This window comes from Xenia sp. Carnegie-2017, unplaced genomic scaffold, assembly GCF_021976095.1.
Source record: "Xenia sp. Carnegie-2017 unplaced genomic scaffold, XeniaSp_v1 HiC_scaffold_19, whole genome shotgun sequence".
In the NCBI taxonomy this organism is placed as follows: Eukaryota; Metazoa; Cnidaria; class Anthozoa; order Malacalcyonacea; family Xeniidae; genus Xenia; species Xenia sp. Carnegie-2017.
In genome coordinates, this window is record NW_025813481.1 from 10724471 (window position 1) to 10752193 (window position 27723).

General features: G+C 36.9%; 2 protein-coding genes across 2 annotated transcripts; one reads left to right on the forward strand and one right to left on the reverse strand.

Moving 5' to 3' along the window:
• Positions 1 to 1745: 1745 nt before the first annotated feature.
• LOC124438739 (protein CIP2A homolog) lies at positions 1746 to 23274 on the forward strand. The gene is made up of 24 exons (XM_046988938.1): positions 1746 to 1938; positions 2760 to 2919; positions 4172 to 4290; positions 5928 to 6022; positions 7799 to 7895; positions 8993 to 9115; positions 10214 to 10359; positions 10468 to 10543; positions 10973 to 11167; positions 12544 to 12700; positions 12930 to 13068; positions 14830 to 14905; positions 15209 to 15232; positions 15333 to 15451; positions 16435 to 16696; positions 17779 to 17841; positions 17977 to 18087; positions 18458 to 18520; positions 18923 to 18964; positions 19976 to 20067; positions 20546 to 20659; positions 20730 to 20812; positions 21341 to 21480; positions 22565 to 23274. Exons 1-24 carry the CDS (start codon positions 1831 to 1833, stop codon positions 22748 to 22750), a joined length of 2790 nt encoding a protein of 929 aa, XP_046844894.1. The 5' UTR covers positions 1746 to 1830; the 3' UTR covers positions 22751 to 23274.
• On the reverse strand, positions 23068 to 25385 carry LOC124438740 (sphingomyelin synthase-related protein 1-like). The gene is made up of 3 exons (XM_046988939.1): positions 24649 to 25385; positions 24094 to 24244; positions 23068 to 23582 (listed from the first exon to the last, which is right to left on the reverse strand). Exons 1-3 carry the CDS (start codon positions 25369 to 25371, stop codon positions 23272 to 23274), a joined length of 1185 nt encoding a protein of 394 aa, XP_046844895.1. The 5' UTR covers positions 25372 to 25385; the 3' UTR covers positions 23068 to 23271.
• Between the last annotated feature and the right edge of the window lie 2338 nt (positions 25386 to 27723).

Here is a 27723-nt window from a genome sequence, read left to right on the forward strand (position 1 = left end):
CTTTATGGCCTTTCCATTTTATATGTTGTGAATTGACATTTAATTAAGCATCAAAAACACACAACCTTCTTGCCATCTTTTTTTGGTTCATGAACTTCAACTTCAAAGCATTCAAGGCATCATTAGTGAATCCATTGTCTCCATCCATAGAATTTGACCATGATCAAATTAAATAACTCTGGATAAGGCAGACAATAAATCAATTATCTTTACAGCATTATCATTTTTAAGACTCTGCCTGATCAATAACATCTTCCAGTCATCTTCTTGGTCTTCCCTGCATGTTGTCAGCAAATACAACATAACAAGCTCTGCTCCAAATCATGGGTACTGTTGGGGCTGATCATTTCTTCTTGATACTTTTCACAGAGCAAAATGTGTGCAGGGTCTTTTTTGCTTTAGGGAAACTATTTTGCAAATAGATAGGTAAATTTACGATTTCATGCATTAACAAATGACAGAAAAGTATGCAGAAATTTATAGACAAAAACAGGAAAACATCAGTATATTTGGCGTTCAAGTCAGTCTTAAAAAATACGATCTTTAATATGTATTTTATGGCTTTTCAAGTGCATGTATAATTGCTTTTCAATCGTTGACGGACTAACAAAACAAACAACTACCTCACCTGTGGGAAGCGATATGTACCTTTTTGTGGAAACTACGACATCCAACAATTGAACGATTGAAGTGTTGGCATTATAAAAGAAATGCCAAAAGAATCGTCACAGAATATGGAACTAACGATATCCATATTCTGTGATATCGTGTTTGTTTTGAAAATTCTTTATAATTTACTATAGACACCAGGGGAGGTCGAGAATATTATTTTTCTGCAAAGCGATCATTTCAGCGGAAATACGTCCGTTGGCCGCCATTTTTTTGGCGACCTCGCCCCAGTAAAGATAGCCGCTCCAGTTATTATAGAACTCAATGTATAGAACTCAACGGGTTCGATTCCCGGATGTTAAGCCGCAAAATCGATTCCCGGATGTTAAGCCACAGTGGCCGACTATGATTTTTCAGTTTTTTGTATATAATATATTATGTGCAAATACCAGTGGTGTAGAAGTGGGGGGCGCTTGAGGGAGGAGCCCCCCTTCTACTTTTGAAATTGGTAATTTTAAAAGGGCACTATTAACAATAACGTCGAGAGCCCCCTCTGATAAATTTAGTTTTATAGCACTGGCAAATAATACTATCACAATCTAATTGTTGAACAATGCTTTCCTTTTTTCGTAATTTTAGATGGTTTAAGCCACTCGTATTTGGCAAAACTTGTTTGTGTTGCTTTTATACTCATTCAGCAAATTAAATAAGTGCTTGATAAGAGCCCTTTTTCGTCTTTAATTCAACCACTAACAGACTTCAAAAAACATATATTGTCATCAATACCGGAATAATGTTAAAAATAACTAAACAATGTGAATATGTAGGTTATAAAAAAGAAAAACAACAAGAAACAACATAAATTTTCATTGCCTATAGTTTAATTAAAAGATGCAAAGCTTATTTAGATTATAAACAACGTACAATCGTAATAACAGCTCGCTTAAGACAATGGCTAACGCTTTAAATTGACAAATTTTCTTGATGTTCGTATGACTTACTACAGTACATTAAAAAAGAATCCAAAACTCGAAGCAGACAGCAAAAACATCATTTGTTTACTTTGTATTTTAATCCGGGACCTAAGTTTGCCCACCAATCACGCGTCGCCTAAATCGTCTTCATTGCCGCCTCTAGTATTATTTATTTGAATTTTTATATGTATTTTGAATTTGGATTTCTCCTAAAAAACGTTTCTATTTGTTACGAAACACGTGCATCATGTCGCTTGACATAAATTCCTGTCTTAAAGCCTTCTCTGTTGCCTTTTCTCAGTACAATGGATCCCCAAACGAACAAACGTTGAAATACGTGGAACGACAGATGGATGTGAGTAATGATGTTTCAACTTTCTGATAATAACAAACTTCTTTGTTGGATTAGTTGGGGTTTGGTAATGACAATTTTTTTTCTGCAAATTGAAATATCGGAAACTTTATCACTGCTATATCGTGCCTTTGAACTTGGACTTGGAAATTTTGAAGTCTTATTTTGACAGAGCCCTTTCTATGTAAGCTGTATTATGTAAGGAATAGGTGAATTGGCAACATAAGATTGCAGCTGTCAACACAGATGCTTCGAATAATCAAGAGAATGCTCATGTTAAGGCTATTGACTACTTTGTTATCTCAAATGTGGTATATTTGTGTTTTCATGGTCAAATGAGGCAAATTTCTAACTAAGACTATATTGACTTCTCTTCATATTATATTTCATTAAGTCACACTGGGTCCGGATGGATGCATGATGGTTTTTGTGTAAGGGGGAGGGGAGGTGTGCTCTAGTTTAAGAGGAGCATCGGACATTTTTTTATGTTCTGTTACCCTATTTATTAAGATTGGGAGATTTGGAAATGTGCACTTTTACGCATCAAATTGCAATTACTTTTTCCAATATTTGGTATCTAAGTAATTTTTTGCTGGAAATTTGTAGCCTTTTACATCCCCTGTGGCCAAGATTTGAAGGGGTGTACACCATTCACTTGAGGGCCACAAGTTTTTCACACTTGTTGTGTCACGTGTTACCCTCTTTTTAATAAAGTTTAATCAATCAATCAATCAAAGCTATCCTTGCCTTGGGTTGTAAAGAAATCATGGTGACTAGCTCTTCGAAAAAAAATTTGTTTAACCACAAATTTCTTATTTCTATAGGTACTTATTGGCATTACTTCCAAAGAGAAATCTCTGGATGGTTTTACGGCAGGAGAACTGTTGCCAACTGAATGCCTCACATCCCTCGTGAGCATGCTAAATGAAGTAAAACACAAACCAAGGTTGATAAGCAAGTGCTTGATGCTGTTATATAACCTAGGTAGGTATTGGCTTTAATAGCAAGTTTACATTGGTGCTTTCAAATGAAAATTTACAATTGCTATGTGAGCAATGTTTTGTACTTTTAAACTGGAGAGATATTGGTAAGCACTTCATGCGACTGTTTCCCAACTTAAGCACCAGAGAAGGTAAAACAGTGAGGTCACTTGAGATCATGGTGGATTTTCATAGGGTGCCATCATGGAATGTACCGATGTAGATTTTATAATTTTGTACATTATGTGTGTGAATTGGTTGAGAAAATAGAATGTGCAATCTTTTCAAGAAAAACATATATCCGAAGAAATCAATATAAGTTTTACATAGCTACATAGAGTCACATTAAAAAGAATGCTTTGTTAAGCTAAATATGATGCAGCAGAAAACGAATATTTTTGAATTGTGTGCTTATTGTACCATGGAGTGTGCTACAATTATAATGTGACAACTTTCTGTTGAATCAAACTATAAAATGTCATATTGATTTCATATTACAAATAGTGGCAAATTGCATGCAGTAATCCAGTGGCGTAACTACTGTGGGCTCAGGGTGGGCGAACCCATGGCCCCAGGACTAAGCGGCCGTTTACTGTGGATTAAAACAAGAAAAACTGCACATCATGAACTTATATACTAAAAATTTTAATTTAAAGGTATAGACAGCGAAATAATATCAGCTGTGGCAGTTATTAAATTTTAATTTGGTTATCAAAGGGGGGCCACTTTTAATATTTTTTCCATGCTACACCATTGCAGTGATTAGTACATAACATTTCCTTTTTTTGCCTATGGTTTAAAAGATGATGCGCAATTTTTATAATTTATTCAAAGCAATATGCTAATTCCACATTGTTCGCTGCTTTGGCGTACACTAAGAGGGGGAGGAGGGGGTTGGGGCGAGGGTGGGCCCAAGGGTTGCTTTGAGATCAGTTCCTGACATCATCCAAGGAAAGTAATTTGTTTAGGGACCTGACGATGTAAAACCTACTAATGTAAGGTTGAACCTTTAAGTTACGCAGAGAGAGTAAACTAATTTCGACAAAGACCTATCTATGCACTTGTGCTTTATTGCTGCGTTTGAAACGTTAAATTGACATCACGAAATAATTCTTGTTTTAATGAGACCAAATTTGCTTTTAGTTTCATGTTTAAACTAAAAACAAGTGTAGCATATCTGAAACAATCACCAAATGAAATGAGAGCAAACTTTAGGAACAAAATGAATTTCAGTGTTAAAATATTCTCCATTTCAGCCAATGACAACGAGACAAGGATAATGCTCAGGGATTCGTATCATCTGACCTCAACATTAACTGGACTATTAATTGGAAACAACTCTGTCCAATCCTCGCATGAAAATATTTTCCTTCAGGTTAGGGATTGTTGGTACATACTGTTTTCTATAAATAATTATATTGTTCACAATACGCTGCCATCGTCCACAAGATACGACTTATTTTTAAACGAAAGCAACCAGAGTGTGGATGACCTGTGCGAGAGTTTCCCGCGTTAAAACTATGTCACTTTTAAGAAATAAAAGATGTTTACTGTGTTTGCCCAGGCTTATGCAAACCGTGGAGACCTTTGAGAGAACCTGAGAGCAGATCAGTGCAAGCCTAAGACTGAAGGTCGATGGTTGCACTGGCTCGAGAGTTCTCCCAAACGTCTTCCTGGAATTCTGAGGAATGTCAAAGAAACCTTGAAGAATGTCAAAGGAACTCAGAAGAACGTCCTAGAACGCTGCAGAACGTCAAAGGATCCCTGCAGAACGTCACGGTAACACCAAGGAACGTCAAAGGAACTCTGAGGAACGTCAAAGAAATACTGAGGAACGTCAAAGGAACTCTGAGAATGTCAAAGAAATACTGAGGAAGGTCAAAGAAATACTGAGGAACATCAAAGGAAGTCTGTGGATTGTAAAAGGCATCCTAAGGAACGTCATAGGAACCCAGTAAGTAAGCTCATGGTCGAACTTACTTACTTAGAAGGATCCGAATATAACAGAGATCTTATATTTTATACGATAAACTACTACGCGATCGGGTCATCCACACTCCAGCTGCATTCAGCTTCAGCCTTTTCACACCGTTTCAAGTGTTCAGTGTGCCTGTGCGCAGGTGTATGCATGACGTGCTTTTGATAACTTTTTAGGATTTTAGATTAGGACAGATATTTCATTTGATTACATTCCAAAAAGAAAAAAATTGCAGTGTCTTTCTTTTATCGTGTGTTTCCATTTCATAGTGTTTTAATATTTCATTGTGTTTCCATTTTATTGTGTTTTTGTTTCATATAGTTTCCATTTTATTGTGTTTTTGTTTCATATAGTTTCCATTTTATTGTGTTTTTGTTTCATATAGTTTCCATTTTATTGTGTTTTTGTTTCATACAGTTTCCATTTTATTGTGTTTTTCATAGTGTTCCATTGCTTGGTGGTTTGTTTCATAGTGTTTCCATTTTTTTGTGTTTTTGTTTCATAGTGTTTCCATTTTATTGTGTTTTTGTTTCATATAGTTTCCATTTTATTGTGTTTTTGTTTCATACAGTTTCCATTTTATTGTGTTTTTCATAGTGTTCCATTGCTTGGTGGTTTGTTTCATAGTGTTTCCATTTTTTTGTGTTTTTGTTTCATAGTGTTTCCATTTTATTGTGTTTTGTTTCATAGAGTTTCATTTTATTGTGTTTTTCTTTCATAGTGTTTCCATTTTATTGTGTTTTTGTTTCATAGAGTTTACATTTTATTGTGTTTTTGTTTCATAGAGTTTACATTTTATTGTGTTTTTGTTTCATAGAGTTTACATTTTATTGTGTTTTTGTTTCATAGAGTTTACATTTTATTGTGTTTTTGTTTCATAGAGTTTACATTTTATTGTGTTTTTGCTTCATAATGTTTCCATTGCTTTGTGCTTTGTTTCATGTTTCTATTTTATTTTGTTTTTGTTTCATTCAGTTTCCATTTTATTGTGTTTTTTATAGTGTTTCCCATTTCATTGTGTTTTTCTTTCATAGTGTTTCCAGTTACTGCAACGCATTACCTACGGTTGTCGATATTCAGTTGCAATGGCTCATGTTGAAGATCTTGTTAAATTTCTTATCAACGAAATGTAAGTTCTTCATGTCTTTGGTTTCGCATTGAAAGCAATTATCTTAACATATCTTTGCTTAGAATTGTGTTGTGGCAGCTCAATATTGGGCTTTAGAAGGGTAAAGTGGTATAGGAAGATGAACAAATGGGAGGCTCCTTTTCATACATTCATAATGCGCAGGGTTAAGCTCTTTCGAAGTCCATTGTTTTCAACGGATTAGAACATGAAATTTATGAATATAAACCACCCCCACCCCCTTCATCGATCTTCCTACGTTCATAATTTGGGGAGTGTTCATCGTTTGTATTCGGGGCTGGACCGTTTGGGTACCGATGAGTGAGAAACTGAAATAAAAAAAAAACAGCCGGCCTCGTGTTCAACCAAATATTTTCCCCATACCCAACCATTCTATTACTTACATTTTCATTTTCCCTTTAAGAGTATAGAAATTATGTTAACTAACCTCGGGCTAATATAGTAACATCATCTGTCCCATTTCTCTTTGGTATCAACCTCTAATGTGGATGTTAAATACTCCCTGACACTTTTATATCCTGTCACACTTATAGATAGTTAGTTGAAAATAAATTCATTATACATATTTTTCATTACATTAAAAGCTAAAAACACCGAAGAAGCCAAGAAAACAGAACGCAACTACTTATAATCCACATTTATTAAAAACAATTACTCAAGAAACTTAATAGACAAAACTATAAACAAAATACAAAAGAAAACACAAACCGACAAAAGCAACAAGAAACCGGACGAAACAGTAAAATTGATCACATTACCATACATAAAAGGAACATCAGAAATGATTGCCAGACTTCTTCGACCATTTAATATTAACGTCGCCCACAAACCTACACAAAAACTCAAATCATGTTTCACCAAACATAAAGACAAAACAACAGTTCATGATACAACTGACGCAATCTACATGATACCATGTAAAGACTGTTCTATTCAATACATAGGACAAACATTAAAGAAAATCGAAACAAGACTCACAGAACACAAAAACGCCATAAAACGACGAGATCCAAACTCACTTCCGGCAGAACATACCCACGGAAACAACTGCACATTCGACTGGACAGAAACTAAAGTATTCGGACGCGCACAGACTAAACACGCACGCGAATTTAAAGAAGCTTGGTACAGTAAAGACAACGACGCAATAAACAGACATATCGACATAGCCATCATATATTCACAACCAAAGAAAAAAGACAAAAGAACTACAAACAACACCAAGACTACAACATCACACTCTAATAATATCAACACCAATGACATCCACAATACACCAAAACCCATGGCAACGCGTTTCACCCCATCCAATCACATTAATCCACCAGCTAATCCAATTAGACGCTCTAAGCGTCTACAAGCTAGAAGCAACTGTAAATAGATAACTTCCTCATTCTGATGAAGGCTCGAAGCAACGAGTCGAAAGCTCAATAATATAATTTTTACAACAATCCGGAGAAATTTTCATTTTTTATATTCCTTTAAGTATTTATACTCGTGAGAAAAGCCATTTGTGTTATCCAGTACATTTATCGATATATTTATCGTATTTTTGTTCTTGTTTCCCAGTCTTTTTCAAATCTCTACGTAGTTTGACTTGTCGGCTTCCTTTGATCTTGTTGGATGAAAATAGAGCAAGTTCTATTTCCATCCAATTTTTGAGACTGACGGATCCGTCTTTCGGAGGCTCACTTTATATGTGTTCACACTATCTGTTTTTTAGGATCCGGGCCTTTATTTATAAACTATCTATTTTAGACAAGGAGGTAAAAGCGAGATGACGATGCCCGCACTTGGTATTTTGACGAATCTTTGTAGAAACAATATAGCCGTACAAGCTCAAGTGAAGGCTTTGGTAGGTAGCCAACTGAAGACTTTTTTTCTGCAGGATGTATTTTGCTGATTTTGTATGGGATTAAGTCAATGATTTAGAACCCAATCTTCTAGATGTCTAGCTACCGCGTCAAGATGATGCAAGGACGCCATCTTGAAAGGTGGCAAAAAGCAAAACTCAAAATGAAAAATAAGTTAAAACAAAGTTTAAAAAACCCATCCTATCAAACATTTTAAAAATCAAACGTGGACTATGAACTTTGCGACTCTATATCAACTCAGCAAAAGCAGATATTAGTCGTAAATATCGTCAGTTTTGCCACCTTTCTAGATGACGGGTTGCCTCACTCATTACTATACAATTTCGGCGGAGTCAAATATCTAGTAGATTGGGTTCTAGGTCATTGGATTGAGTGTTGTTGTAACTCTAATGGCTGGTGTAGTTTTATTTTCAACGACATTTTGACTCTTAAATGTTGAACACTGTAAAAATGAAATTATCAGGCGGTAAACGTTTGTGAACAATAATCCACCGTCTTAAAACTATTATTTTACTACCATGTTTTCAACCAAAATTTAACGTTTATCATATATGCTATGACTAGTCTTTATTTTTGATTTCTTTTCCTAAAGAATATATTTTTTCCATTTCCGACGTGATTTATCTATATTTAATGATATCTTTAGCGTATGGACATTTAAATGGCTCATTAATTTTTTTGTGTATAATGTTCGATCTCCGTTTTTGGTATGATTCCTTTTTATGGTTTAATTTTTCTTCATGGTTTTCTTTCTCTGTATGTTTTTTTTCTCTATGGTTGTATTCCTATATGCTATAATAATCCATGTATGGTTTAATTTCTTTGTCTTGTATCAATGCTCTGTATGGTTTTTTTCTTAATATGGTTTTTTTCTTTATTTGGTATCATTCTTTATGGTTATATTTATCTACACTGCATGGTATAAATTTTTCTGTATGGCTTAATTTCTATGTGTGATTTTATTGCACTGTATGATAATATTTCTGTGTTCGGTATCACTTCTCTGTAAATACCAATGCTAAACATGTTAAACTGTGAACGCGTATTTTTTCCTGATTATGTTCCTTTACGTTTACAGGAGAATATAAAGTACATCTATCGTTGTCTGGTGAAGTTTTTATCACACCATGACTTGACTGTGATTGTTTACGCCTTGTCTCTCATCACGAGTCTTGCTCTGAAAGAACAACTTGGGGAAAAGGTAGACGTTTTTAATGTTTGTAATCGGTTATGTTTCCTGCAATCTTTGCCCAGCTGTTGAAAATCTGTTGGCTTCAGATGATGCACATGGGTAACGTTGGAAACGTTGTTTAGGAATTGTTAATGATTTGTGATGATTAGTGGGAATGTTTTTCCATATCATGACGTAAGGATGAAACATTTTATAGTTTTAGTTTGGCGTTTACGGTTAACAGCAAACTTCAACTACCCGCTTGCCGTTGAGGTTTGCCGTTACGTAAAAAAATTGAATTTAGTTTGGTATTAATGCATTTGCATTTCACCGTTCGCATTGTCCTGAGCTAAATTTGATGTTTTGTTAAAAGTTTGTCAATAAAAAAGGGATATTCATGCTGTATACTCACATAAAAATTATACCTTTGAGCCATAAACGTCGCTTGGTTGTTTTAAAAGAGCTATAAAGCTTGCCGTACATCGCCTACGGTAAGAAGAGCCTCTTGCCGTACATCACCTACCTCAAGAAGGGCCACTTGCCGTTTAAACCTGAACCGTAAACCGCAAAGCCATGATAACGCCAAACTAAAACTCTCTATTATTTGTTTGAATGTTTGTCCTTATTTGGGTGTGAGAATCAAACATTATTTTGTTGAATGTTCATCAATATTAGGGAGTGAGGATGAAACATTATTTGTTTGAATGTTTGTCCTTATTTGGGTGTGAGAATCAAACATTATTTTGTTGAATGTTCATCAATATTAGGGAGTGAGGATGAAACATTATTTTCTTGAATGTTTGTCCATATTAGAGCGTGAGTGAGGGAAACGCTATTTTGTTGAATGTTTATCCATATTTCAGTGTGAGAGTCAAACATTATTTTGTACACACCAAGCAGTACTATTTTATATTCACAAACCATTCCTTCCAATCAAATATTTATTCAATTTCTTATTTTGAATACTTTGGGCTTGCCTACCAAACTACATCTCTCTCCCTTAGCGTAGCAGAAGCAAAAAGTTAGGAAAGGTCTTGTGCTTTCGTGTATCAAGTGAAATTTTGGAGTCCCACCACCACCATCCCACGCGCAATTCAACCATTTTTCATTTCATATTTCGTTTTACAGCTCTTCAATAACAGAAATATCGAACAGACTTTCCAGTTGTTGTTCAACATTCTTGTCAATGGCGATGGAGCATTGGTACGAAAATATGCCGTCGATCTGTTCGTGGACCTTCTACCTATGGACAAAATCAAAAGGTTCTTGATAAGGTAGCTACATTTGCGAATGAAAAAATGTAAAGAAAGGGGGGAGGGAAGAGAGTCGCTCTAAATTATATGGTTCATGAACTTAGCTATATTTCTAAATCTTATACGTAGCTATGATCACCTTACGTTTTATCTGGATCAGTCTTTGAACCTGTTGTTTGATTGCGAACCGGACGAAGCAGAAAAGGTACAAAAAAGTATGTTCAGTGGCGCAGCCAGCCCGCAAGTCTTTGTCCTGTGAAGTTAATTTCAGATCGTTATCATCATTGATTTTTAAGAATATACAGTTTTTGTCAAAACACTAAAAATTTGCTTAGCAGGAACAAATATGCCGGTGGGCTACGTCACTGTGAATCGTAAGGTTTACGTTAGACAATAAAGCAAACGACATGCAGGATTGAATTTTACTACTGGAATTCTTTCTTCGCTTCCTTTCTTGTAAACAAAAAAGCCGTCAATGTTTCTGCGTTCATTTTACTCTAAAGAGTGTCATCACATGCACATGACTTTATGCATCAAGGTTCTCTTGACATTTGTCGTTTGCCTTATGAACGTGAAGTTTTCAGTTTTCTGACGCATGTATCTTGTTTTTAAGGATTTTTTAATTGCATTCTAGATATTTGAGTTTCTTCTGGCAATTTGTTGCGTTTCCGATGTTCGTGCCATGCTATATGAAGTATTCGAAAACAGCGAATCGTCATGCGAGGAAGGCAAAGCTTACTTCGATTGCGTATTGCGTTGGATAAATTGGAAGACAGACAGGACGATCGTTGCCGTAAAAGCTTTAGAATTCTTGAAAGAAATGTACGAGGTAATTGTGCTTCAGGCAGCGTGACCACGTTTGCAATTTTTTTCAAAAGATATGCTCGAATGAGCTTAAACTCTTCTTAAACACTTTGTATGTTGCAAATGTATATGGAAGGTGGAAAGGACTAAGCTCATCAAACCAAATCTAGGGGCTCTTCACATGAGCAAAACTTACAACCTTTTCTTGCGCGTCATTTAAGTCGTAATTTTAAAACCAGGCTAGATTATTTGTTCTCATTTTAAAAGTTTTGTGAATTTGCAAAGTCAAAGCATAGAGAAATTACTCAAATAAGTTTTTTGTTGTGAAGTATTTAATCTTTTCCATTTGCCAAAATGATTTAACGCTTCTCTGAATCCCGGCTACCTGGCTCATGTGAACAGCCCTCAGTAAAAAAATCGAATTTACTTATTGATTCATGTATTTGCGTGTGGCCCACCTGCTCGATGAAGGGGGGGGGGGCTGTGTTCACAAACATGCATGTTTGTATTAAGTTTCTTTGAAATCAATTGTTTTCATAGAAATAGAAATAAAAAATCATTTCGATCCAAACGATTTTCAAAACTTTTACTAATATGACCATATCAAAGGGATTATTCCATTTCTAACGATTGTAAAATAGGTGCGCATTGCGTACACGTTGCGCCGTATTTGCGCTGCATTTGTGCAGTATTTGCGCTGTGTTTGCGCCGAACGTGACTTGATCTCGCCAATAGCATTTCTTCAATTCTATAGATCATGTACGCATCATGATAGTTGCCAAATCACGACTTTTCATTTTTCGAATTGTCGGGGGAAACAAAAACAACTTGTTTACCTGTTAAAAATGAGAATTTTTTTCGACTATCTTACATAAAACAAATGGATTATTTTAACCGTTATTTATGCAGTTAGTTAGACTTAATTGGTGATACGAACAAAAATCGTTTATTTGTTAAATATACGTCTTAATTACAGAACGTCATGAATTATTTGTAAATATGACGTCATGATTACAAATGTCGAGAATTATTTACAGATGCAAAGAGTAAAGTTTATTATGTAATTTTGAATATTCTTTGCCATATAATCAGCGTGCACGTTTCTAGATGTAGATTGTCCAGGTTAGTTTAGTCCTGAGAAGGACTATTGATGTTGATGTTGACTGACGTTTTGACAACCTCAGCGGTAGTTGACTCTAAAGATGACTATCAATGAGGTTGTCAAAATGTCAGTAAACATCAACAGTTCTTCTCAGGACTCTACTAACTCGACAATCTACATCTAAAAACATTTAACGGTACACACTGGTTCAAACCGTTTGCTTCATTGTAATCAGGGTGATCATTTTTTATGTTATGAACACTTGTTTCTTAACAAAATGTTTAAATGTGTGGTTGCAGGAAGGGACTTTGAATAGTGGATCGGACGTTTTAATGTCTCGGATGGAAACATTACTGCCAAACCTTGTTAAAAATCTCGAAACTCCCGCTGACGTTGAAGCTCGTGGAACGAGACGTACATTTGAAAAGGTTTCTCGTGTGCTGGACGTTTTTTCAAGTGAGTCCGTGTTGTATATGTACTTTTAATACAATCCATATTCCATACTTGATGTAACTCGCTTGACGTCAAATTTTGACTCGATAGCAGGATTGAGGCATAGTTGAAATTTCAAATTTTTGCGGGAGATGCACTTCTGAGTTCTAGTTGTATTAATTTTATTGGTTGGTACTGATAGACCTAATGTGACGGAAATTCTCACTTTTCTCGTTGCTTTCCCAATATTTAGTCTTGTGTTCGGAAGAAAGTGTGGTGAAGTATGTCTGTGATTCAATCGAGTGCAGCATTTTCCGGCTTCTCGTGGAACAGCAGTATAGACTGAACGATATCGCAATGAAGGAAAAACTCACATTTACCGCTGACTGGAGGTAGAAAATATGACGTAAATGCTATCGATATTCATTTAGACAGTAAACCGTCGCGAAGCCATCGACAGATATCCTTTGTGTTGACGTCATCAAATGCATGTTCAAAATACCCTTCGCCCTTTCGTCATACCAATAAAGGACATTGGCATCTAGAATTTTTATCGTATGTTTTGAACGTGTTACATTATGTAATAATGAATACGAATATGATATGTCATGTATGTCTTTTCGTCGGGAGTAATGTGCTACTGTACTGGTGCACTGATATATATATTAAACTGGATAACGCATCTCTTGTGAAAAGGGAAGCCGGAAGTTCGATCATTTGCTACTGGCTTCATGGGGGGCATGGTTCCCACTTCACTATATTTTTGTAATACAAAATCACAGTTTTCGCGTTTTTATTCCTTTTAAAAACTTCTGATTAAAGCAAAATTTTTATGACATGTAGAGGAAAACCGGTAGAGAGTTTTAACCCTGAAGCTATGTTTTTTGGCTTTGTAACTACTGAAAAATAAGATGCCAAGTTGTATTTAAATTTGAAAGTTGAAGGTGACGAGGACAATTTCAGCCGTGTATATTGAAGTTGTTCACAAAGGAACTGGTTGAAAACTTTGCTTCGCTTAATGCAACACAGAGAGGTACTTTCGCATATTCTGATGATGTACATCTCGTAGAGTTTGATGATGCCGTTTTCTTTCTATTGTCTTTCTGATTATTTTTCTATGTCGATTTGTTTTGTTTCTTCACTGATATAATAAAGACGTAATTTGAAATTATTATGATCTTTGCGATGTGAATAACAAAGTGTTGTTAAATAAGTAAATTTGTAGCAATCTTCCATAAACGTCATTGCAGATGAAATTTTGGTAGCAGTAGTAGGATTCTGTAATATTTCTACATTTTTTAAGAAGCAGCATCATCATATAATCTTCAGTTTGTTTCAAAACAATGCAGGTCGACCTTGTACCATCTCAATTTTCTGCCATTATAAAGAAGACAAACTTTTTAGGATTAAATATCTTTGCCGGTCGTTCTGTCCCTTTCATAAAAATTTAGCTCGAATCAAAAGTTTGTAGAACGAATAAAAACGCAAAAACTGTGATTTTGTAATACAAAAGTATAGTAAAGTGGGACTGATACCCCCACGAAGGTCATAAGCAAATTAGCCAACTTCCGGCTTCAATTTTCGTATTATATTTTATACATGGATGCGTTATCCAGTGTAATATAAATATCGGTGTACTGGTGACATGTCGGCCATTTTAAATGCATTTTTCAAGTGATTATCCCGCTCTCAAATCAAAAAAATGACGTCATTAGATGGGCTCCAAATAGAGGTAGTTATCCTAGTTGTAATCATTTACGTTAATGATGAAAGATACTCACGAGATCCAGAGAGTGGTGGTATCGCCATACCAAATTACCTTTTTCCAACTCATCTAATGACGTCACAAATGTATGCACACATAAATTGGCATACCGTGTTGCTTACAAAATGGCGACGAATGTTTATCTTTCTCACGATATTTCTCATAACTTAAAGTGATAGGCACATGGAATCATGAAATTAAGCATTCTGAAGGTTGTTTTAAGTTATCTAGAGAATGAAAATTTCGGCTGCCATTGTCCTTTGACATCGAAGAGATACACGGGGATTGTAACTCCATATCTCTTCGTGGTCGAGGCTAATAAACCTTTTTGGGTGGGGATCGTTGTACTGTGACGAACTAATGATGCGACTTCTTCTTTCATTTTCAGCGAGGTCGGTGTGTCTGTAGCATTGAAAACCTTGGACCTCATGAGCCAGTTGATACCATTTGACAAGAATATCAAAGTTAGTAGAGCCAGGGGCGAAAGTAGAACGTTAAGTGTTGGGGCGGTTGAAAATTCATGTGTTCACCTCTGCTTGACTGATTTGGTTTTTTAGCGATTATAATTTCAAAAGAAATTATCAGGGCAGAGCTGATTATATGAATATTCACTCCCCACTCACTTAACATTCTATTTTTGCCCCTAAGTAGAGCTAGAAACTTAGTAGCTACCTCACGCAAAAGGAAGTTTTTATTACGTTGATACTCTTTGGGAATTTTAACTTTCTCATTTGTGTTTATGTGCGTTTTTCTTTATTTTTGTGCAGGAAACGCAAAGCGAACTAATAAAGGTAAAATATTTTTAAAATCATTTGATAATGTCCATCACGAACATTAAGTGCAAAGCTCTTTTTTTTGACAAAACGTTTTCATTCCTACTTTTTCTCACAGGATGATAGACTTTTGTCTTTTCTTGCACACACAATCTCCGAGGGTCAGAAAGATGATGTTCAGGTTGCTCTACGGGTACTACAACAGTCTTGCAAGACGAATGATTTCCACATTGCTTGGTAAGACAAGACATTTTAATAATGCTGCTCACGTGCATTCTAAACACAACACAAAATGAAAGTCCCCACCCGAGTTATGTTACTATAAATTTATAAATGAATGAATCATAGATCATAAAACACAGCACTAATTTAACAGAGATCTGTCGGGATTTTTCATTTGGCACTTATAATAATTTATGTAGTGAGGAGACTTTCTTTTTGTGTGGTGCGTGTTTTTATAGGTGGAATGTTGCTCACCTAGTTTGGCGATTTATTTTGCCACCGCTTAATTGTTTCAATCAATCTTTCGTACTTTCTGTCTATTTTTACTTACCATTGATTGCAGCATATAAATACGCGTGCTTGCAGCAAATGGCGAAACCCCAATGATACGGTAACGCATTACCTCGTATGAAAAGATCTTTTAATGTTTTCGTTGTTGGAATGTGCATGCATTTATGTAAGGCTTGCATTCAGTAGCAAAGCAAGTCCAAACTTTTATTATGCAAATTTTTCAACAAAATAATTATTTGTTTAGAAATCATTTATTCATGTATTTGGAAAATCAATTTCATTAATTGTTTTTTCCAGTTATTGAACACAAAAATGTCGCATGGTAGGTGTAAAAAACATGCTGGCTCCGCGCTACTGCTTGCAACATTTAAATTATATCAGGAGGATGGAGAGAGTATCTCACTTCAGTATACTTGCACATAAAATCATTTGGCCAGAGCTGTATATCTAATATTCCTTGTCGAAAAGTTAAACTGAGTTGCTTTTTTGTGAAGGAAGAAACTCTGCGTGAGACAAGTTGCTATAATAAGAAAGAATTATACTACTAGTTTTTCTCAGAATATTTGTTCAAGTATCGCAGAAGCAAGCGCAAAAATTTCCACTACGACTTATATCCACATTTATCCTTCCACGTCCTCTTCCCACATACCCATGTGGTCAAGTTAATCAACCTTGTAATTAGTCGATAATTCAATTCCTATTTCTAGGCTAGGGGATCTTATCTACTGCAATAATAGGATGAAACAAGATGAACTAAAGGTTTTACGCAAGCGCAATGATGAGCTTAACCTATCTCCGTTATCGCAACCGCGTTTCGACCCTTCCTTGACCTTGCTCTCCGCTGGAGATCGTAAAGTTTCGGCAAGTCGTCGAAACCGGAATAGTCCGAAAACAAGTACATTTATAAACAGTGTTCACGATGAAAGTACCATTGAGAGTTTAATTGATAAGATGAAATCGGGATTAGAGGTAACTATGTCGCACTTTATCGACAATTGACTTTTGCAGCGGCTATTTTGGACACTCATCACAATCCACAACAAATCTGAAGCGTTAATACAGTTCATCAGTGACGTAGTCAACCTCGATAATAGGGTGTGTGTGCAATACTCGTATATTCATTTTGTAAACCATGAAAGACCGGACATATAGTAATTATTATATATAATTATAATGGTAAATGACAACTATGACCTCATGGTAAAATTTTCATAGTTGCTATGGTAAATGACAACTATGACTTCATGGTAGATTTTTCATAGTTCCGTAGTAAATAACAACTATGACCTCATGATAAAGTTTTCATAGTTGCTATGGTAAATGACGACAGTGACTTCATGGTAAAGTTTTCATAGTTGCTATGGTAAATGACGACTGTGACTTCATGGTAAAGTTTTCATTAGTTGCTATGGTAAATGACGACTGTGACTTCATGTAAATTTGTCATAGTTCCCATAGTAAATAACAACTGTGACCTCATGATAAAGTTGTCATTTTTACCATGGTAAATGACAACTGTAACCTTACGGTAAAGTTTTCATAGTTGCCATGGTAAATAAAAATGTGACCTCATGGTAAATTTTTCGTAGTTGCCATGGCAAATGACAACTGTGACCTCATGGTAAAGTTGGCATAGTTACCATGGCAAATGACAACTGTGACCTCATGGTGAATTTATACATGATGTTGATTTTTTTTTACTTTTGCACGGTCGTGAATACAATCTAAAAATTTTTTATTGAAACTTTTCGTTTGCCTGATGACGTTTCTAGTGAGGAGAAGTTCATTTGATCGAAGGAGCTTTCAAATGACAAATGACGGTGCTTCCCCCCCCCCCCCCCTAACGTCCTGCAAGTTCGTCTGTGACGTGCCTCACATTCTTTCGCCCTATTTCTTATTTAATGTGAGTATCGGTGGTTTGCAATTCTCCGCGAACAGAACAACAGTTCCCCTCGAACATATATTGACATATTCAGCGCTTCATATATGACCACGCTTTGTTGCCTGGTGAAGTACAAATAATGGTTATACATCATAATTTTCATCTTTAGATTAAAGATACGAAGGCGTCCGAGATCATGGATGTTTATGAAGCTAAACTTGCTTCATTGCTGGTAAACCGACTAATCATCGTTTAACTTTCATTAAATAGTGTTCGAGCGGCGTAAAGTCCAAGCAGCTAATATTCATAAATAAATGTTCTGAATTTCGTTTTTGCTCAGACAAATGAAGGCTGTTTTCGATTTTAGACAAAAGAAAGTCATCTTCAAGATTTACTCGAAGCAAAGAGTTTGGCTCTTGCCCAATCCGATCGCATGATTTCACAATATCGATGCAGAAGAGCCCAATCAGAGGCCGAGGCTTGTTTTTCACCGTGATTTTGCTTAACATGAAGTCATGATTTAACTTTGCATATTGAATTTTTCGGCTTGACAATTTTTCAATTAAATCAAAATAAAAATCAAGCTTTTCATTACACTCTTTTTTAATAAATTTTAAATAAGAACAAATTGAGGCTGAGGAAAGCATCTAAAAGTAATCTCGATAGGTGTAGTTTTACTTTTCTTAAATTTTAAAAAAAGAATCAAAAAAGAGTGTAGTTTATGAAGCATAAGTTTATCATTGTTTACAAGTCATTTCCATCATATTTTCAATAAAGCTAGCTGATGACGAGCAAATATCTAGCTACAACGCAAATAATCGTTATATGTGAATTTTGATATTTTTCAGTGTACCAAATTACGACAAATGTTGCAGGAAACTGAGAAACGATGCGAATCCCAAAGTGATCTGGTAGTAGAAGAACATTCTTGCTTTTTATGTCCTAAGTAAAAATACTCAAATTTTCCCTTAGTTTCGACTGTGAATCCAAAATTATTCGGCACTTCAAGAAAGACGTACATCACGTCGTAAAATCATCTTACATTTCATGGAAATATACATCACTTTATGGATATCATCTATCACATCATAGAAATATCTATCACTTCATAGAAATCATCTTTGGCTTCATAAAAATCGCCTGTTACTTTTATTACTTGAAACAAAAATTGATAGCATTCGTTTTAGTAGAAAGTTCACCCCCGCAGATAATGTTTGCGAAGAAAATAAAAATTTTCAATGTTAGACTTTGCTGATCTCAGCTAGACAGAGGTCTTCCAATTTGAAAATATCGAGTTCATGAAATATTTGCAGATCAATGGTTATGCTGAATCAAAGAGAGAATCCACTGAGCAGGTAAGCATGAATTTTTTTTTCTGGCTGAACCAACGAATCATTAAGAAAACAAGTTAGAATCTCTCCATTTAAATATTTCTGCATTTCTCTTAGCAGTGTACCCATATATGCAAATTTTTTACCAGGATTCGGACGTGCCTAAACACTCTTCTTGTTCTCAATTTTAAAATATATAAAGCAGGGGGGAGAGTCCAAGCACATCATACCAATCCAGTAAAAATTTTTACTTGTGCGGTAACACTGTCTCTAAGGTCTGCGAGCGTTCCAAGTTCATAAACTACTGGAAATGAGTAAGTTAGTTACTAGTCTACCCTAAATTGGATGATCGTGTCGTCCTTTTGTTCCTCCTTCAATAAAGTCAAAACAATTCAATTATTAAACATGTTCTTAAAGGCCTTGACGTTTGCAGTGATCTTAACGGAAGAAGTCACTCCTCTAATGACAATGTACAGGGGCGAAACGAGGCCGTTAAGTGTGGGGGGACTGGGGAGTGTGAATATTCATATATTCAGCTCTGCTTGACTGATATGGTTCGTTACATCGCGCTCATCCTGGAATGCGACATCCAGGTTGAGGTACAAATCTGCAGGCTGCGTAGTACCCACTAGCTTAGTCTATTTATAATTTCATTTATTTTCATTATAAACGAGTTTTAAAACCATATGCTGAATAAGTGCCTCTCTGTATACGTTACTTAGGTGTCGTCGTTCACATTGATGCATGTGCCCGAGCACCGTACTTGGGTACTACCTATTTTCGTGGTGTTCAGCCTCGGGCACCATCAAAATGTTGTGTTCACATTTGTTCCCGTGGCGGGGCACTCAGTCTGAACGCGCTATTAGAGATCATAATTTCAAAAGAAATTAGCAGGGCAGAGCTGAATATATGAATATTCAACCTCCCCCCCCCTAATTAGTGTTCTAGTTTGGCCGTTGACAGTGTATAGACCTTTTATGAACGCAAAGCAACGATTCTTACTTATCTGCGTTTTGCTATCATTGATTTATCTAGATGGAGAAATTTAAAAGTCAGATCAAGAATCTGCAACAAACGGCCAATGCACATGATCAATTAAAGATAACTTTTGCCGAAGAGTCAAACAGGTATTAAATATACATGTGCGGACATCGATATGTGTATTATATCCTAGGCATAGGCGATTGCTTACGTAGGAGCTGGATTATTTCATCCATTCTATCGTGTTTGTCTATAGTTATTGAACTTTTTAGTCTCGCGTTGAAAGTTCTTCAGTGCGATATCTTCACCGAGTTTGATGTTATGTGTCAATACAACCCTTTGACACTTCGCTCTTTTTCATCGTGACGTAATTTTCGTACTGGAGTCCTTAGAGACCTCGATCTGATACGATTCTTCGAGCATGATTTGATGCTAAATATGGAGGTCTAGTGTACTCCTGTGTTGTGTCGTTTACTTTCAGTCGAATGTCTGTTAGAAGCGATCTGACGTTGGAACCCGAGCTCTTCTACACTCCAATATAATGTCTCTTCAATCTTCTCCTGGAGTGATCTCAAATTGAAAAAATAACATGCACTTTTAAATCATTCGTCAATTTTCTTTAAGATTGAAAACGGTAAAGGAGGCATTGGTAGCCGCACATAAAGAACACGAATCGCTCTCCGAACTGAATGAAATGCTGCGACGCCATAACAATAACCTAAAGGAACAACACGACTGGTATGGCTCTTCTTGCGTGCGCATGCGCTGTATGCACGGTGTGATTTAAAGTTAGATGTTTGTTCTTAAGCTCTACCCGTCAGCTTCGCCAGTTGGAAGAGGAAAGAAAGAACATAATGCTACAGGTTCAGCAAAAAGACATCAAAATCAATGGTACGTGTTCGGCTAAAATCTCAAGACAGCTAGATTAGTTTTCCTGTGATTCGTTGTCATTCTTGCTCACAGTTTTTTTCCGCTAAACTCCCCGATATTCACCGTTATTGATTGTTTTAGCGCCGAAGTGCTTATTAAATTTTCTCAATTCTCAGAGAGGCGCTTATTAAACTATTGTCGAGTAAAGGTTTAAGACAAACTTTTTCACGTGCGCTCTTTGTGGACACGTTTTTTGTGTGAAATCTGTGAAATGTGATACGAACTGGAACCATAACTTTGCATGCCGCCAACTTTGAAGCCATCATGATGGCAGACATGCAGGTCGCCTTTTTTTTGTTTGTAAATAGCTTATGACCTCCGAAACAGCCATTAAAATTGCACGTCTCACCAGGCCTAATCAGTCTAATCATAGAGCATTTGTTTAGAGAGTTCCAGTTGATATTATGGTTCACTGTGTGAAGTTTACAGTTGCATTTGCGCATTATAGAATTAGGTAATTACGCAGCCTCGTTTTGTTCGCCATTATAGAGCTCACGGAAAACGTTAATACGCTAGCTGAGCGTGTGAAAAATACGTCGGAAGATTTGGTAAAAACGGAAAATTCCTACGAGAAATGTAAAACAGAGCTGGTGAAAAAGGAGCACACGATTAAGGAACTTGTCCATAAGGTGTGTTTGGGTTAAAACTTAAGCCTGTGATTTCTTTTGCAAAATAGGGGTTCTAGATGAACTGGATGTTGTTGATGAACACAGTGGAGGGTATATCACAAAATAGACTTCGCACTACTGACTATGACACTGAAGTACAAAGATACATGTTTTAAAACAGATCACTTCTATTGAAAGACTGAAGTTTTTGTATCATAGCATTCTTGATGAAGACACTTTAGACTGGAGTACGTGAGGTCTCAACATCTGTTTCAACATCAGATCACTCCTTACGATGGCACTAGACTGGAGTATGTAAAGACTCACGTTTCTACCTCAAATATCCTTTCTGATAAAAACACGAGACTGTAATACATGACAACTCGGGTTTTAACATTGGATCACTCCTGCATGAAAACACTAGACTGGAGTACATAAGAACTCACATTTCCACATCAAATTACTCATGATGAAGACACTAGAATGTAGTATATACGAACTCTAGTTTCTACATCAGATCACTACTGATGAAGACAGTAGACTGAAGTATACAAGAACTCAAATTTCAATATTAAATCACTCCTGATGAAGACACTAGACTGGAGTATATATGAACTTAAGTTTCATCATCAGATCACTCATGATGAAGACACTAGACTGGAGTATATATGAACTTAAGTTTCAACATCAGATCACTTCTGATGAAGACACTAGACTGGAGTATATATGAACTTAAGTTTCATCATCAGTTCACTCTTGATGAAGACACTAGACTGGAGTATATACGAACTCTAGTTTCAACATCAGATCACTCCTGATGAAGACAGTAGACTGGAGTATATATGAACTTAAGTTTCATCATCAGTTCACTCTTGATGAAGACACTAGACTGGAGTATATATGAACTTAAATTTCATCATCAGTTCACTCTTGATGAAGACAGTAGACTTTAGTATGTAACGACTCAAGTTTCAACGTCAGATTATTTCTGATGAAGACACTAGACTACAGTTTTGTAAAGATTGTGGGCACGAGTTCGCATGCACTCAACTTATACTGCTGAGGAAAAACTATATTGAAAGGAAAAAGTTAAAAAATTTCACAGGTTGCATCTCTGGAGTTGGTGTGTTCACAAAACGAGAAATCAATAAAGGAAAAAGAAGAACAGTTGAGGGAACAACAAAAACGTATCGATAAATACGCTCAATTGTCAGCCATGATCCACAACATGACTGGAAATGACATTCCTGCAGCGAAATTTGACGAGAAACCTGGACGAAGCATGAACTAAACTATCTTCGCCAACGAAAGAAAAGAACTTCGAGTTATACGATTGGACATTATACGAAATCAAACATCGCGGTTAATAACTGCATTATGGGAGGTGTACCTTATTATTCATTTCTTTTTTAAAAATTTACCCTCGACTAGAGCTAACTGTCACAGAAATTATTATTGTCGAGAAAGACCGAACGCAGAAATCTTGTTTGAAAACATCGAAAGCCTCGATTGTCAATAAAAGTGCTTAAGGCTTTTAAATCTTGAAAATGTCAGAGTAACGGTATTTTCAGGAAGGGCATATACCAGTATTTTAATGACACTCAAAAATTCGATACGTCGTAAAAAGTAAACATTTTTATTCTGAACGTTTCCGCAAGTACTACACGTACTTGTCGAAACGTTACAATACGAAATGTTTACAAAGGCAATTTATTAATTTTCAACGTAATAAAATCACACTTTCCAGATATATTAATTCAATATTTTTCCAATTAATGACGAAATGTTTCGTAATAAATAAAGCGAATAATTCTATGGTGTCTTTGCTTTCCAAAATGGCGCGATCGGCCATTCGTATTCGTTCGGTACTGGACCTTTGAACTTGCAGTTGCTTTCGAAAAACCAGAAAAGAGGAAACCAGAATCGAGTTCGAAATTTCTCGCGGCTGTCCATCGTCTGCGCGTTCGCCAGAGCGTGATAATAGAGAAAGATTCGCGAGGATATGTAAAACGCTATAAAAACATCGATGGAATAGTGCTCGTGAGCAGCGAGAATGAAGAAGATGCCAAATACATTGAGTATCCAGCAAAACGTATGAAGAAATGTCCAACGTCTAGGTGTATCTAAAATATCAATGGATTAATGCACGTCATCGGATGTCGTTGCACACGTAAATGGATTTTCTTTTAAGCTCCATTTCATAAAATTTAATTATTGAAAGGCTACTGAGCATGTACAATGGATCTATCTAGCACATTTCCAATGGATGGTAAGATAGAAGCAATGTGACCATATATGCAATTTTTACCAGATTTGTTTGGATGAGCTTAATCACTCCCCCTCTTTTGATCTATGCAACAACAGAAAGCAGATGGGAGGGTCTAAGGTCATGAGGCCAAATATAGTAAAAATTCCATGTTGGAAAACTGGGTAGAAGTTCATTGTCAACAAGAAAAATGAAATCAGTGAAGATCAGTAACTGTATATGTAAATGGCACATGTAGTAATTTTGTGTGGAATGGTGAACTTCAAATATTTCTATGTAAGAAGAAATGTCTCCTTCAAAGTACAAACGATTTCTTTCAAGATTGACCTTCAAATCACCCGATTATTTAGGAAAAAGCAGTTACTTACATTCTGAAACAAAAAAATTCAGCAAGGTGATAGCACAAGTGTGTCCACTGTACATGTAATCACCACAGGAACGGACACCATTCAATGCGAGGCCTCCACCAAAAAAGATCGTAAATGCTCGCCGTAATCGCATTTCCCAGCTGCCGTAGATCTACACAAAGATCACAAATAGCATTGCAACAGATGTACTATCTAATACTTATAGGGAGGCAGCCTTAACTGAAGTGTTCATTAATTTACTGAATTGTTCAATGACTGAAGTGTTCAATGACTGAAGTGTTCATTAATTTTTTCAACTAATTGGCTTTGTCTGCCCAACTGTCTTGGAAGGTTACCACCACCTTCCCCCCCTGCTTGATACACTAGTGAGTATTGCAGTAGGTTTAATGTACATTTACCGATTCTTGATATAAAATGTGTAGAAGCCACAAGATGATTGAAAGTAATCTTGGTGACATGAACATAGTTAAACTGTTGAGATTGAAGAACTATCTCTTTCATTGGTAAATAAATGGCAATTCTAATTCCTGATTGGTCTAATTGGTAAGATATTACCTTTCCAGTACATTCAAGGTGCACACCAGGAACACTCAAAGAAGTTACAAACATTGTAACACATCTAAGTAGGAAAACCGTTCCGGAGATGGCACACACACGGCGAATCACGATCAATCGATGCTTGTGGAAAAAAATGATCAAACAGGCAATAAAGCCCATTAAAGTGGCACATATCTCACACATGTAAAATGCCCATGGTATCAGTGGTATGTTATCCAAAAATATATCGGGAAGAGGCGGATAGCGATTCATGTCTGGCACCTGGTCGTGCACAATCGTCATTGTTAGAGCAGTGATTATAAGTACAACGACACAATAAACAATTGCAGAGACGCTGCGTCCAAAATCGCCGATCCTCGACAGTCGGACAATAATTTCACTTGACTCCGGTTCAGAGTCGGAATCTGAGAAAATGCGGCCGTCCGAAAGGTCCTCCGTTCGCTTCGAGTAAGTGTTGAACCGAAATTGACTTGATGCTCCTTTAATAGACAGTTGGAAAGTCTTGCGTAATTCAACAATTGACAGCCACAACCGTTTCACGTCACCTAAAACTTTGATTTGCATTGGAGCTTCCCGTAGATCTCGTTCCGTTAAATTCAGCAGACACATTCCGTCTATTTTATGCTCCTTGCAAAGCAAATCGACATACCGACTGAAACCATTTTCTACCAGCCAACGCTCGACGTCTTCCACATCCCAAGACGCTACATCGGCCGCCATGTTGACTGGCTGGGATGCACTTTCGACGTGCGCGCAGCACTCCAGTTGTACAAAATACGTTCTTGTCTTTCACGTGCTCTAGAAGGTGCTTACGTATGTGGAAGGTGAGGTAAAGACGGGGGGTTGCGGCCAGTTTGTACTTGACAAACTTGGAGTTCAGGTTCGTAAGTGATCCCAATTATTGAGAGCCTGACCATCCCCGACTATACCTTATCACACCGACTCAAGTTCGGTGGAAGGAAAATAAAAAAAATTGTTCTGTTCTTCACCGCAACCTGTCGAAAATGATGACCTAATGCTATGTCCGTGAATATATCTGCAATATGCAATACTCGCTTCCAGTCCGCGCGCAACGTTCCTACAATGTTAACCTTGGTTACAGCATAACCTCATTTAATATCGGTTGTCACTAAATGTACTTACGTGTGTATAAGGTGAGGCTTAGACGGGGGGGTTGCGGCCAGTTTGTATTTGACAAACTTAGAGTTCAGGTTCGTAAGTGATCCCAATCATTGAGAGCCTGACAACCAAAGTGACATTCCTGAGGAATTTCACCCCTCCAAGTCAAATACTATCTCCCTTCTGCCCTCAGCGAGTGTTACCTGACAATTGTGACCTGTTGTAATGAAGGGTATGGCATTGAATTGTGTTGCTTCAATAAGATAATTCCACTTATCACTGGCTTTACCATGCGATGCTAGCGTTTTCCCGTATGTGGTATCCGTATAACGGAATGAGCTATGAGATTTTTTGCGCGTTACTGTGCCGTTACAGTATCGTAATGTTTGTGTTTGACAGCATGCAATGCATTGGGCAAATTTGCCAAGATACCATAGCAGGACGTACACAAATCTAACATTATCGCCGTATTAGCGTTGGGTTCGGTTGTTACAGTAGCGTAATGAGTGCGATCACTGGTCAAACGACGACTTTTGCGAGATTATGTTGGTACTGTAGCGTAGTGCGTACGAGTAGCCTTGAATGACGACTAGCGTTGGCTTGTGTTGTTACTGTAGCTTAATGAGTACGATCAGTGAGTGAGAGACGGCTTTTGCAAGATTATGCTGGTACTGTAGCGTAGTGCTTATGAGCCGCCCTTGAATGACGACTAGCGTTGGCTCGCGTTGTTATAATGGCGTAATGCGTTCAATCTTTGCGCAGCTCAAGACTACTTTGTCGACTGTATCGAGGGTAGCATATGACGAGCACGAGAAGCTAATCGCCTGAATAACATTATTTTTTCTTTTCATAATGCTTTAACTTTACAAATAAGATAAAGTGTATGAAATAGCTGGAATGTCTGCAGTCTAAATACTTAAACGAAAATCATTACTATTTTATCTCGTTAGCAGTGGCAATTGCGTGACGATGCGCTTTGGCACAGTCTCTATCATAGATGTCGGTGTGCGAATATACGTTGCTAAACCTACGTCTCATAGTTTTTACTAAATGATCTGGTATGCCAGCTGCTGCCGCCCCAATACGAAAGCTGTGGTACGAATAGTTGTCGAGCAAACCAACTCGCTCTACTGCACTACGTATAACCACGATGTTAAAGGAGACCTGGTCAATGATGTCATCTTGCTTTCAAAAAAGTGGTTTATTCTTCCCACCACAAATCTGCAGGAATCGCATTAATGCGCGAACAGCACATATTGCCTACCCCGATGCTCCCAAACAAACCGTGAACCCAACCCAAAATGGGTCTGTCTTTGAAAATTTCACCTGTAAGTATACCATACTTACAGGTGGTAATGGTATATTGGGGAACCGTCGGGATTCGCACATTGCGACCAATAGCAAAACGGCAGAAAGCGACGTTGAGCTGAATCGTAGCTGCGCCGAGTAGCTTGAGAAATCCCCTGAAACATCAACGATTGAGCCCGTTGCCTCAAATCATTGAGCTCAGTCGCATTAGCAACGCTGGTGGGACCAGCACTGGTTGTGGATGCGCTTGTGGTACCAAGTCGAAGAAAACCTGCATATGAAATCGAGAGAGAGCATCAGTGACGCCCATATTCTTACCTGGAACATGCTTTGAAGTGACAATAAAATTGAACTGCGCTGCACATAGAAAAAGTTCCCGTAGCAGTTGCATAAGCTATAGTCGTCCTTGGAAGTGCCAGACGTAATCACCGCCACCACACTCTGGCTATCGCAACAAAACTGAATGAGGCGATTGCGTAATTTATTATCCCATACATGACATGCAACAACGACACGGAAAAGTTCTTTGTAAGAAGTGCCTAAGAATAGTTGAGCTGGGACCATTTCCCGTTAAACACTGGCCGTTGAGGAATGCTCCATAACCTATACCACCAGATGCATCAGTTGATAGGAAGAAGTCGGATA

Bases quoted from the DNA above. Each gene is read 5' to 3' on its own strand.
- LOC124438739 (XM_046988938.1), top strand. From the start codon at position 1,831: ATGTCGCTTGACATAAATTCCTGTCTTAAAGCCTTCTCTGTTGCCTTT. The intron at 13,069-14,829 runs GTAGAAAATATG...TTTCATTTTCAG, and splicing joins ACATTTACCGCTGACTGGAG to CGAGGTCGGTGTGTCTGTAG. The intron at 17,842-17,976 runs GTAAACCGACTA...TTTCGATTTTAG, and splicing joins CTAAACTTGCTTCATTGCTG to ACAAAAGAAAGTCATCTTCA.
- LOC124438740 (XM_046988939.1), bottom strand. From the start codon at position 25,371: ATGGCGGCCGATGTAGCGTCTTGGGATGTGGAAGACGTCGAGCGTTGG. The intron at 24,245-24,648 runs GTAATATCTTAC...ATCTTTGTGTAG, and splicing joins ACCTTGAATGTACTGGAAAG to ATCTACGGCAGCTGGGAAAT. The intron at 23,583-24,093 runs GTAAGTAACTGC...TTGATATTTTAG, and splicing joins GAATTTTTTTGTTTCAGAAT to ATACACCTAGACGTTGGACA.